Source organism: Pristis pectinata, chromosome 4, assembly GCF_009764475.1.
Source record: "Pristis pectinata isolate sPriPec2 chromosome 4, sPriPec2.1.pri, whole genome shotgun sequence".
Lineage (NCBI taxonomy): Eukaryota > Metazoa > Chordata > Chondrichthyes > Rhinopristiformes > Pristidae > Pristis > Pristis pectinata.
Genome location: NC_067408.1, coordinates 42,002,207 through 42,016,362, shown reverse-complemented (window position 1 = coordinate 42,016,362; position 14,156 = coordinate 42,002,207). Strand labels below are relative to the sequence as shown.

The following is a 14,156-nucleotide window of genomic DNA, read 5'->3' as shown; positions in this document are numbered from 1 at the left end:
ATTCAGCTAAACAAAATGCAGATATTGAATATTCTTTCAAAAGTGAGAAACTTGGGCATCAGGGCAGTAAAAACAAGATGTTGATTGAGAAGATTCCTTATGCGATGCAACAAACATAAAACAACAAGTGTCAATGGCAGGAGGAAAAAAATAACTAAAGATGGATACCTGGAGGTGCCCTTGTAGAGTGCAATTATCACACAGCTATATTAAATTACTAAGGGACAGATGTCCCAATGAATTTCCCAGTTGGATAGGCCACCTAGGTATACGTATGTGGAGTAGAATCAATGAAGATAATACAAAACAACTGAGCTTCATCTTTCCATTATGTTTGAAAATCCTTTTATTAATACGTTTCAAGAATTTTTTTTCCCCCAAAATGTCCAACCTTCAGATGAGAAGGTGGATTCATTTGGCATTAGGCAGAGTGAAAATGTGTCAATGCTGTATTTAAAACCACAGCACTTGATCTCTTTTGCACAAAAATTTGTAATGGGTGGATATGAATTAAGTAATTAGAGCTCTACCCACCCATTAATTCAATAGAATTAAATTGAGGGAATGAGAATATATATCAAATGTTTATTAGATTGAAATCCCTCAAGTAATAACAAAATGTTGAAATAATTTTGCTTCCAATTATAAAAGACCATTTATATGCAGGACTGACAATGTTGCTAAGAATTCTTCTTCATTACCTGGATGCTAGTTTGTTCTTCTCTTTTCTGGATCTTGGTCTGGCAGTTAATGGCAGTTCACTTACAGGTGTCAGATCACTAATCACCTTGTTTAATTTTCTAAGTTCATTTCCAATCTGTAGTAATTTTCTTGGATTTGGAGTCAAATCTTCAACATCCGTTCTGCGAGATTTCTTCACTAAATATTTTCCTATTTTGACAAGGACACAAATCATTAGCTCATCCATTTGACCAACATGTTATGAAACTAAACAATTATGAATACAGCACAAGAAATTTGACATGACAACTCAAGTGTAGCATGCTTTAGAGGAACATGCGAGCTTGCATTCCAAAGTTTTACACCACTTGAGTTTACCTTGCCGTGATGTATTATGCAGGATGGTAGAAGACAAACTGCATGAAACAGTTTTTCTCTCATCCACAAATTCTTTTGTTCTTTAATCAACTGAAGTTAAATGCAATTATTACAAACTAAGATTTTCATGATTAAAAAAGGAAATGTAGTCGATACTGGAAACTTAAACTATTGGATGCTACTCCTAAGAATACCCAAACACACATTTATTTCACTTTTTTTACATTTTGAATAGTATAATATGTAGCATGAACCCGGTGAGTTTAAAGCAAGCAGGAAGTAAAAACTGGTAAGTTGCAGCTTGTTAAAACAATTAAGATTCCTGACCCCCAGTGTTCCTGACCTTGACCCCAGTTCCATCTGCACACCCAGACCTCACTCTAGATCTCGTGTTCACACACTGGACTAATGAGCAAGCCAGATTCTGAACCATTGGGATTTCCAAAGAATCGGATGCCGGATTATCAGAATTTTACTGTAAATAAGTTCAGGAAGTATGCATATGGAAAATCAAGAGTGTAAGGTTATCCACTTTGGAAGGAAGATTATTAAAATTATAATTTAAATAGATTGAGACGACAAAAATTTGCATACAAAAGGACCTAGAAGGTACCAGAGTATGAAGCACAAAGATCTGACATGCAGGTATGGCTAATAATTAGGAAAGCTAATGGATTGTTGGCCCTTATTACTAGAGCAATAAAGTATAAAAGTTGGCAATTTTATTGGCCAATGGTGAGACCACCCCTGGAGTACTGTGTATAGGTTTGGTCTTCATATTTAAGGAAGGAGGCCCTGCAGGGAAGGTTCGCTAGGTTAATGTATTATGAAAAGTTGAATAGGTTGTTCAGAAGAATGAGAAGTGATCTTATTGAATCATATAAGATTCTGAGGAGGAATGCTAAGAGGATGTTTTCTACAGTAGGGGTAGCTAAAACTACTGCACTGTTTCAGAATTAGGGGTTTCCATTGAGACAAAGATGAGGATGAACTTCTTCTCTCAAAGGATCATGAAACTTTAGAATTCCCACCCCCAATGAGCTGCAGAGTTAGAGATATATTCAGGGCAGATATTGACAGATATTTGAATTATATTGTGGTTGAGGAGAAGAAGCAAGGAAGTAGTACTGAGGCCAAGACTAGATCAGCCATGATTTTATTGAATGGCAGAGCAAGCTTGAGAAGCTGACTGGGAAGAGAGAGATGGGAAACAGAAGCAGACTGCAGTAGAGGAGGTTAGAAATGGAGGCAGAGAGTGATGGGGTGTGAGTGTGGGGGGGGAGGGGGAGAGAAGAGGGTTCAAAATATATTGAATGACTTGAATTAAATTCTCCAGATGCCAAAGGAGGATTTGAGCTTGTGTCACCAGATCAATAGTCCCAGTCCTCTGGCTATATGCTCAGTAACTTAAAACCTCTTATTAATCCACTGCACTCATGATTGAAGAAATGAATCCAGACGGAATCATTACTTACTTTTAAGAGAATAAAGTTCAGAAGCTGAATTTCAGACATACATTTCTTCTAATAAGTACAACCTGTCACTTACAACAGTTTTAACCCTTCAGCTTACCATGCTGTAAACCATTTTTCTGATACATATTACTGGGCAATGTATCTCTATCCCATTCAGAAGGCTTTAACATTCGATCTTGTTTAGGTGGTGGTATCAGTTGTTCACTGTACTCCCAGAAGTATCTTCTTTTGCTCCTTTTTCTGGAAATGCCAGTTAATGTGTCTTTCACATCATCGACTGTGTCATTTTCATATCCTACAGACAAGAATCAATCTTCACAATGCTGAAGACATTTTGAAGATACAGTATTACCACAAAACATTTACATCAGTATATTACAGAAGAGGAACATATTAGGGTCAGTGGACAGATGCAGGGCAGATGAATTTTAAGAGGTTAGTGTGAAATAGCTATTTTAGTTGGAAGAAAAAAGATCAGAAACATGATCTAAATAGCATGATGTTAAAGATGGTGGAGAAAAGGGGGTTGTAAGAAAAGAGAACAGTTTAATAAACAAGTTGAGAAGGATGTTAAAAATTAAATGGGATTCTTGGCATTATGAAGGAATGGAATACAAAAGGAAGTTGCACCAAATCTTTTCTCAAATGGATGGCATGCTTTATAAAGGAGTAATGACCTTGAAGAAGGTGTCAAAGATATATCCTAGATTGGCAGATAAAGGGCTTGATTATATGGAGAGATTGGAGAAGCTCCTCAGAAGAGAGAAGTCTAAGGAACAGAGTCAACATTTCAAGTCATTGCCCCTTCATGACAACTGGAAAAGTGAGAAAACATGCATGTTTTATGTTGCAGAAAGAGGGACGAGTAGTAAGGTAATGTCTGTGATAAGGCACAGACCAAAGTTGTCAAGGTAACGATTACCTGTCCCTTTGCTGGCTTAAGCACTGCAGAAAATTTTAGACTAAGTCGATATAATTTCTCAATACTTATACTGACCAATACTGCATTTCTTTCCTAATTAACATATTTTCTCTTTTGGTTCTTGCTTCCATATCCTTGCTTCCATAGAACCACATGTGTTACATATTGGTCTCATCACTTTCAAATCGTTCTGAGCTTAGATGTACACCCTTCCCTATATTTTGTTTTGCATTCAAGCTTGGAATTATTTAAAAGTCACTTCCTCCCTGTAATTAATTTTTATTGAAAATAATAAGCTCCTGAAGAGGGTCCTATGAGAAAATCATGAAGGAAACAATACAAGCTAAAGACAACCTGAACCTAGAGATGTGGTTTAAACAGGCACATAATGCATGTATACCGACAGGGACAGATGAAGGTGAGTACATCTGTGTGTGCATGTGCAAGGCCTGTATATGGTATAATCACCAGATGACTGGGTTCTGTGCTGCACATTTCACATAGCATTGTTATTGATGGTTTAAATGTTAGCCTTCCAGTTTGAAAACAATCGAATACCTGGTTCAGAGAAGGTATCACTGACATCATCATCCTTGTCTTCCTCCTCTTCATCATCTTCATCTTCCTCATTATCACTGTACTCATGCTCACTACCAAATCCTTCATCATGGTCCTCATCATCGTCTTCATCCTCATCATCGTCTTCTGCCTCCTGTTCAATACTAGGAGACTGTTCATTCACACCATCAGAAACAAACAAAGAATAATTATGCTCTTCCTTTTTCTGGGTGTGATCAGAAACAGGTGGTGATAATATTTCAGCTGTTTCAGTTGGAGTATATAGGTCATTACTTTCTTTGAATACTGTGGGTATTTTATTTGGGTATAGACTTTCGGCACTCTTTTTCTCCAGTTTCCTGGGTGTTGCTCCAATATCACTACAACAGGAATTGTCTGGTAAGTTGCTGTGGGTAACTTGGGTAGCACCCAAGGTTGATTTACCAATTGAAATGGGATTAATCCAGACTTTGGCTTTCTTAACAAAGTCTTTGTTATCCACGTGAACAGAACTTGTTTTGCTGTTAAGTGTTTGTAGTTTGTTGCTGCTGTCCAGAGATGCATTTGAAGAAATTGATCTGGCTATTTTTTGAGTTGTCTCAGGCAAGCAGGCATCTATACAGGGACTTCTGGCAGATGACACTGGAGGTGTTGCCCTATTTGCTGCAAGTTTTTTACCAGCCAGAGAAGAGGCTAATGAATTCTGATTTAAACTTTTTAGTAAATCGGGATGATACAATGAATCTAAAACAGGTTGCGAATCTTCACAATTAAGCTGGGCCAAGGTAGGAGTTCTGCTGATGACTTCTTCATTTTGGTAAGGACTGGAAAAATCGTCTAGCCCAAGGAAATCCACTTCCTTGGTTCCCCAAATATCATAGCTAGTTAATTTGGTATATTTTGTTAAGTCTTCCCAGCATGTGTCCCATTGCTCCCAGTTTGAAGTGTAGGAAGGATCTGAATCTAGTAGCTCATTTAAAGGCTCTAAAATGTCCATATCTTTACAGTCTTCCAAAGTCACAGGATCATCTCTGGAGCTGTGAGTGCAAGTCATTTCTCTATCCTAGAAAAAATAAAAACATTCTATTAAAAACATTATGTAGATTCAGTAATAAAAAAATTAGAATTTTATCATATTGGTTTTATAATTTAATATTAGGGATCTTTAATCAAAATATACTCCATAAAGAACAAATTGACCCACAGTATGGAATAAAAATAGAGTATGCTGGAATGCTGGAAATAATCAGCAAGTCATGTAGCATCTATTTATAGAGAAACAGGGTTAACATTTCGGGTTAATGACTCTCATCTACCTGAAATGTTAACGCCATTTCACACAACATTGATGCTGCTTGCCCAACTAAATATTTCTCTGTTTTCATTTCAGATTTCCAGCATCTGCTGTTTTTTTATTGCTTTTCAAAACCCACTACTCTTTTGCGGGGATCAGAGCTAAGACCACAGTTAGTCACAATCTATAACAATGGTTTGGCTGAGGGGACCAAATGTCATATTTCCAAGTTTGCTGATAATACAAAACTAGGTGGGATTACAAGTCATACGGAGAATGTAAAATGGCTTCAAGGGGATATAGACAAACTAAACAAGTCAGCAGGAACAAGGCAGATAGAATATTAAGTGGAAAAATGCGAGGTCATCCACTTTGGTGCACAGAACAGAATAGCAGAATAATTTTTTAACAGGTTGGGAAATGTTGCTGTTCAAAGGAACCCAGTGTCCTTGTACACAAGTCACTGAAAGCTAACATGCAATTAGAAGGGCAAATGGCATGTTGGTTTTTATTGCAAGGGGATTTGAGTATGGGAGTAAATAAATCTAACTGTAACTAACAGGGCTTTGTTGAGACTACACCAGAGTATCTGGTACAGTTTTGGTTTCCTTACCTAAGAAGGAATATATTTGTCGTGGAGAGAGGGCAGCAAAGATTCATTAGACTGATTTTTGTGATGAAGAGTTTGCTGTATAAGGAGAAATTGAGTAGGATAGGCCCATATATTCCATAACTTAGGAAAAAGAGACGTGACTGCAGTAAAAATTATAAAATCCTTACATCCCTCGAATAGGTGAATGCAGAATATTTTCCTTCCTGAAACAGGGAGCACAGTCTCAGAATAAGGCACATGCCTTGGGATTGAGATAAACAAAAATTTCTTCACTAAGAATCTTGGAATTCTCTATCCTGGAGGGCTGTGGAAGCTCAGCTGTTGTTTTGTTTAAAACAGATATTGATAGATTTCTGGACATTAAGAAAATAAGGGACAGTGTAAACAGACATGAGAAAGAAGATCTGCCATGATTTTGATAAACAGCAGCTCAGGCTCAAAGCAACAGAAAGGCTACTACTGCTCCTACACTTGGCTGATCTCAAGTGGAGCATTAAACAGTTTATTACTTTTGTTCTCGGAACCACAAAGGCATCTCTCCCCCCAGTTTCAATGCTATTCAATCCTCCTAACAGGTGTGTGTGTTTGAAACAGGCAGTACCTGGTTTCATTATTTATCACAACTGAATATCCTGCAAACAATCCATCTCTAGAATTTAGTATTAAGAATGGCCAATTGTTCAAGGCCTAAAATATAGTTGACAGTGATACAACCACACCACATGAAGAACTTGTGCCTTTCAGACAAAAGAGAATCAGATGGCAAAAAGATATGGAGAATGGTAAGTGGTGAAAATAACAGTTAACAAGTGAAGCAGTCAGAGTAAACTAGTTATTAATTGACATCTATAATATGAATCTTACCAGTTCATATATGAAATCAGGATCTGAGTTATTCCCCAACAAATCTGTGCTGGTTAAGGCCTGATCCGAAAATGTGCGGTTACGAAAGGCATCCCCAAATGGAGGATCCATTCCGCTAACATTGGGCTATAAGGAAAATTGATGCACAGGGCATTAATGGAGTAGCAGTTCATTTAAAAAGCACAAAACTGAGAGTTATTTCAAGTAATAATGTAGACGTTACTGTTGTAAAACCCCTATGCTGCATTTTTCCATAGATATTACTGTACTTTTTTATAGATTCAGAGAGTCATACAGCATGGAAACAGATCCTTTGGCCCAACTCATCTATACCAACCAAGATGCCTATCTACACTGATCCCATTTGCCTGAGTTTGGCACTTATCCCTCTAAACCTTCCCTATCTATATACCTATTTATTGAAAAAAAATTGTTCCATCTACTGTTTTCTGAGTAAATTGACTGTGTTTAGACAGTTGATGTGAGCTGATTCATATAACCTAGTCTTCCTCCAACTTAATGGTTGTCATTGATGGTGCCAACAGACATTCAAGAAATGTTCTAATAAACTTTCATTCCAAAAACGTATTTACAATATTAATTGTAAATTTAATTGTAGTATTACATTCTATTTACCATATCAATACCATGTATTTTCAAAAAATATATGTATTGTTGGAAGTACATATTATTCCTAGCTCTCAAAACACCAAATATATTTCAAGACATAGAACAGGTAGCAATAATTGTGTTGAGAATAGCAGCACATCAATTGCTTTAACTTCTGAATTATAAACTGATTTCCAAATGCATTTGCAAAGCAACACTGGAAGATACTAATCTTATTTGTGCACACCAGATCACTATATCCATCATGCAGATTGTCTACATATTTATTCTTAATACTGTCTATTCAAATTATATAAGAGGTGACAAAATCAAAACTTTATTGCAAAGGTTGAAGTTCCAAAATGGTTGAAACTTTAATTCTTAAATTGTTACTTTAAAATCAAGACCCGAGAGCAAGCGTGGAATATCCTGTGACAGAATCACTTTAGAATTGAGATCTGTATGATTACAAACCCACCTGCGGCATTCCCACACCCACATCTGCTTTATCCAAGAGAAAATTTTCCTGTTGTTTTGTTCGAGTCGTTTCCAGTTTTACTAAATAGTTGAAGTGACGAAGAAATGTGTCAACTTTAGTACACAAAATTCACTGTAATGAAGTTTCTCCCAAGGTAATTTTTTTTAACCTCAAGCCTAGGAGAAATAAAGCCAAATTGTAATTAGAAAATTATCTCCCAAAATGTACTGCACTGCTCATTTAAATCATGACAAACAAGAGTAATGACATTTATTTATATATTTTTATTTCTTTAAACTAGTTTACTTATCTTTTCTCCCAAAGAAGTTAAACTGCCATCCCATAATTCTTCACAACACAGCGGCCATCCAACAGCATACTCAAAATCAATTTCCATGATAATTACTGCAGTACCAAAATCAGACAAGTAATCCATATGAATGATTTTAAGAGCACGAATGATAGAAAAAGAATGGCAATTGATGACAACCCAACAATAATATTTATTGAAGACTCTGAATCCTCAATGAAGCTGTATTATAGAATATTCCGATATTAAGCTGTTTTATCATGGATATAATGGACTAACAAAATTAATTCTCTTCCTGGATGAATTTAAATCAAACACATTTTAATAATAATTACCCTGTGTGTTATCTTGGTAATATTTAATGAACAATAACTATCTGGTATATGAACAATTTTTAGGATTCATATATGATAGACTGTGAAAATACACATGTAAAACTCACCTCTTCAGTAAGATACCATTAGTTTCCATCAAAATAAATACTGAAATGCTTTTAAGCAAATATTTTGGCCAGGAATAGGAACAAATTTGTCGACACAATAGTTAGTATGATGCACTGCCATGAAACAGACACTAAACAAATAATTATTTCTCAAATAATGAACTTGAATTGTTTTTCTTTCTGAGACTCCAAATCCTTACAATAAGGAAGATAAGCCTGCTTTTGACTCAATTAATAACCCTCATGTTACAATTCAGAAGCATGTGCTCAATTTCTATCATGCATTTGAAATTATTATCCACACGGTCACTTTACCACTACAAGTAAATAGAGTGCTGCATTGTAGAAGAAACAGTCTTTCAAGCAGAATAGTATACTTTGAACCCATCTGCATGCACCACTGGATCTGGTGGAGGATCTCCAAAGAACACCATGCTGGTTAAAAGACTACTTATCAATAAATCAATTAATGAGAGGTCTGCAAATATTTAATTGATTCGTGTATTCATGTAACAATGGCCACTACATTTCAAATAAAAATGCAATTCAAGGGTTTGAATTCTATTGGGACATCCTGGGAGGCATGATCATGCAGAATTAAAGAGGATTTAGAAATAAATCCTCAAAAATTATAAGCAAAAAGATGCCAAGCAATTTAACCCATGAGCAATTTAAGGGCTGATATACTGCAAGATGCAATGCACATGTGGCACAATTTGTGAGGCTTTTTTTTTGCATGTTTGCATACATCAGCCCCTGCTGAACTTCAAGATTTAGCACAAACCAGGAGCTTACCTGTGTGATCCACAGAGCATAAAAATGTGCAGCATAGTTTAATTTCTAAGCCAAGGATTCTACAATTTTCTGAACTGCTCATTTCCTTGCAACTGTGAGGTTATCCCTTTTGTTTTCCTCAGATGATGTCAGGGTGTGAAATTTTGGCAAAATAAGGAAGCACAACATCAAAAGTGAAACACATCCTTCCAACTAAAATTAGCTTGGCCCTATCATCTGCCTTACCGACTGGACATCCACTTCCTCTCCACCTCTATCTCTGACAAGGCCAATCTTCGGCTCCATCAATTCTTTCTTTAACAGGGAATCTACCATTTCCAATCATCATCATCTTCCCATGCCAAAATGAACTGGTTCTCACACTAACAACTTTTCTTCTGGCTGCAGTTATTTGCACCATATAAAAAGATATTAGCATGAAAGCCCATATGGGTCCAAGCAACACCTTTCTTGTGGTAAATATGGAACATTCTTTGTTGCAAATCTTTTCAAGTTCCTTGCCTCATCTCTTTTTCCAGTATATTGAGGGCCTTATTGGTGCTATTTCCCAGTTTCCCCACAAAATTAAATATATAACTTTTGCTTAAAATTTTGAATTCTCCCTTGTCTTCCCCTTACTCTTTCATGAAACTTAGTTGTCATTGGCTAAGCTAGCATTTATTAACGTTCTAACTGTCATTAAAGTGATGGCGAGAACCTCCCTAACCTAACCTTCTACAGTGCTGTCCACTGAGGAGTTCCAGGATTTGACCCAGTGACAAGGACATTAAACCACCAAAAAAAAATCTCCAGCAACTAAGATTTGGTGTACTTCTTCAGTTATAGAAGGAAATGGCAAATAAACATAGGAACAGCAATAGACTATTCAGTCCCTCAGGCCTGCTTCACTATTCAACAAAATTAAGACTAATGCACCTCTACACTATTTTCCTTCCCTATCCCCATATCCTTTGGTTCCTCTAATATCCAAAATTCTATTAATCTCAGATTTGAATGCAATCAATATACGTGCCTCTAGTGACTTCCAGTGTACAGAATTCCAAAGATTCAACCTCTGGGGGGAAGAAATTTATCCTTGTTTTAGTCCCAAATGGTCTACCATTATTTTGAGCTTGCCTTCTAGTTCCAGACGGTATAGTCTGGGGAAACATCCTCCTGAATATCTACCCTGTCAAGCCCTCTAAATAGTTTGTTTATTTCGAAGAGGCCACCTCTCTTTTTTCCTAAACATTTGACAATAGAGACTTAGCCCTCACAACCTTCTCATATGACAGATCACCATCCTAGAAATCAGCCTTTGCTGCACTCCCTCCGTAGCAAATATATCATTCTCTAGGACCAAAACGGTACGCAGCACTCCAGGTTTATTCTCACCAAGGTCTTATATAATTATAGTAAGTGTTACGAACCAGCAACAAAAGAAACACACCGAGTCATGTATCAGTGGTTAAAACTACTTTATTAATAACTACTTATGATAATCAGAAAAATAAAAGTAAAAATGTTAGATCTTAAACATTAACCCCAAAAAGTAAACTTGTAGTGTGTGTGTGGCAAATTCCCAAACTCCAAGTCCAGGAAAAATTCTCAAAGTTCAGTTCAGCAAGCCATAAGGTGAAACGTGAGCAAAGGCTTCTTCAACAACCACCGCTGACTGAAGACAAAACGTAGATGTAGAGAGAAAATAGAGAGTAATTACGAAATCCAAATGTTCCACTTTGGAACCCAAACGACACCTTAGTGTCCACTCAGCAGTGACTACTCCACCGCATCTGCCTCGCCCCGAAAGGCACTCGAATCGTGGCCGTCCACACAAATACCTGTTTCCTTCTACAGGTCAACAACAAAGTGAACTCCATTGCTTTGTTCCGAAGTATCTGCGACCCCGAAAGGCATCCGAGACGTGGCCGTCCACACAAATACCCGTTTCCCTCTACAGGTTAACAACAAAGTGGACTCCATCAGATTACTCCAAAAATCCATACATGGATTGTAGTGACAGACACAGTTACTGTTTTTTCATCCATCGATAGAGACTATCAGGCTGCTGTCTCTCCCTCTCTCTCTTTCTCCTCCGACCGACTCCCACTGTCTGCTTCAAAAACGTGATTACATCCTTTATCTTCTGTTGACGTAAGCACGCCACACACACACGCACTATGCTCTATCTTAAAGGGACATTCACCAATAGTAACCTAGTCCATAACATAAGACATCTTTACTCTTATACTCAAATTATCTTGCAATGAAGGACAACATACCATTTGCCTTCCTGATTATCTGCACATTAGCTTTTAGTGACTATTGCACCAGACGTCCTGGTCCCTTTGAAATTCAAAGTTCCCTGGACCCTTGACATTAAAAAGAATGCTTAGCATTTCTTTTTTTTCTACTGAATTTTTCCACCTTGTACTCCATCTACCACATTGTTGCCCACTTATTTAGTCTATATCCTTTTGAAGTCTCTTTGCATCCTCATCACTACTAATTGCTTCCTAATTTTGGGTCATTGGTAAACTTGTAAACGTTACATTTGGTCCTCTCAGCCAAGTAGCATAGCTGGCCAGACATATTGGGAAAATTAACAGTTTGTGAAGGCAATGAAGGGAAGTGCAGTTGGATATACAAGCTGCCAACACAGTCGGTTGCAAATAAATGGGATTAATCTAAGAGGGAATCAACTGGAGGCTACAACAGGTGATTAAGAGGAGTTCATTCAGGGGAACATCTGAAGATATTGAGTGAGAACAAACTTTGAGGGGAAAGCACCAAAAGTCAAAAGCAGGTTCAGAGCAAAATTTTAAATTAGCAATTTGGAGCAAGAAAGTCGTAAATTGGCAGGGCAATGAAGCTGTATTACAATTTAAAGTCAAAAGGTACTGTGATGCAGCATAAACTAGATATAAATATAATATATCCTAACAATAACATTATTTTAATTCAAAATTAAGAAATGTAGACACGTTGAGCAAGCATGAGGAAATTGCTATGAGAATAGGTATTGAAATTTACTGATGGAACAGGAAGCATCGCAGTGCCATCTACTGGTAAAAAGCTTCCGTCTATATTGTCAAAGGAAACACCTGCATCTTTATTGGCACTGAATTCTCACCACGTTTATCCTGGGCTGTTTCCACTATACATACTGATAGAAAAAGCATTACTCATAAACATGAAACTAAAATTAAGGTTTATGAATAGGAAGGAATACTACAAGAAAGACTCAACAAACACGATATCCCTTGCATAAAAAACGTGTTGACTCTGCGCAAAGAGATTATGATTTAAGTATTTTAGAATACTAGAAATACAGAAGTCAAGTAGCATCTCAACAGAGAGAATCAGAGTTAGCTAATCAGCTTGATGACCCTTCATAAACGTGAAACTTTAATTCTGCTTCACTCTCATGATCTGCTAGGTATTTCCAGTACTCATCATTTTTATTTCAGATTTCCAGCATCTGCACTATTTTACTTTTGGATGATTTTATTATTACTTCCTTAAAAACCGTACCAAATTATTACTTCCTTAAAAATGGATTCTAGCATTTTCCTGACAACAAATGTCAGGCTAGCTAGCATGCAGTCCCTGTCTTTCTGTTTCTCACCTTTCTTTAATAAAACTTCCTATCTTCTGATCTACTGAGACTTTTCTATAATCTAGAAAGCTCTGAAAGATGGTATTAATGCATCTACTATCTTTTTGGTGACCTCTTTTAGAGTCCAGGGATGCAAGTCCATCACTCTAATCAATTGTCAGTTTAGCTCTATTAATTATTAAGCTTTCATTGAACCTTGGTTCCCACTATTTCTGGTAATATTATAGTGGGAAATAGTAACGTTCCTCAAACCTCCCACACCATTCCACCATTGCTGTTACAATTGTTAGTCAATTAAGCAGTTCAAGCTACTGAAGCCCTTCCTGATATGAAGCAGTTAGAGACAGGGCCATCGTGGCCCAAGCCTTGAGGATACTGCAGGAGGTATATGTACTGTTAACTTAAATATTACAGCAGCCACCAACCCAACATGCTCCTGCCACTTGGGTTGCACTATACAGAAGCATCAAAGTAGTCAAGACCAGCTCTGGATAATCACCAAGGCTGGTGGCAGATAAACAGAGATGAAAGTGATTGAATAATGAAGGAGTTGGTGGCCCTTTTAGTTGTGACCTTTATGAAAGAATGTGATTGGTCTACTTCCTGATGGATCCTCAATTATGGAAGGAATGACATTTGGCAATACAGATCCAAATTCTGCTGGAGGATACAGATGGTCTTGAATTAGTTGCCAACAAGCATCCCTTCAGAGTGCAAGCATCCTCCTACTGCTCAAAAACCTCCTTATTGGGTCAGCCCTGTATTTGATCCTGTGGAACAACTATTGCTGGCCTTTCATATTGTCAGACTGTGGAGCATGCTGCAAGTCGCCAAAAATTTGGGGACCTTCTCAGATACTGCTGGAAGGCCCCACCTAACGTCAAAATCCTGCTTGAGGATAACCTGGTAGTAGAAGTGGCTCTAATTGTAGCAGTACTCAGTGGGTGTGTGAACTTCCTGGAGGGTGGGGGAGGGGTGAAAAATAAAAGGGAAATTGTGCTTCATGGATTCAGAATCCATATCATTAATATATAAGCAGCCAAGCACATTCCCTTCACAGCACTTTGTGGATTACAAACAGTCTTTTTTCATATTGAAGGTCCTTCTATACCTCAGAATGTACATGAAGGACTCAGATG

General features: G+C 37.3%; 1 protein-coding gene across 2 annotated transcripts in view; it reads right to left on the bottom strand.

Moving 5' to 3' along the window:
* Window positions 1-14,156, bottom strand: part of crebrf (creb3 regulatory factor) — a 39,809-nt gene that overhangs the window by 16,023 nt on the left and 9,630 nt on the right. For both annotated transcript variants that reach the window (XR_007956241.1, XM_052014637.1), the window contains exons 2-6: window positions 7,873-8,048; window positions 6,786-6,911; window positions 4,015-5,077; window positions 2,632-2,829; window positions 702-891 (exon numbers count right to left, since the gene is read on the bottom strand). Coding sequence is in view for 1 of the 2 variants with exons in the window: in XM_052014637.1 (XP_051870597.1) it covers window positions 702-891; window positions 2,632-2,829; window positions 4,015-5,077; window positions 6,786-6,911; window positions 7,873-7,881 (1,586 nt within the window). In the remaining variant the exon portion in view is untranslated. The remainder of the gene's footprint in view (window positions 1-701; window positions 892-2,631; window positions 2,830-4,014; window positions 5,078-6,785; window positions 6,912-7,872; window positions 8,049-14,156) is intronic.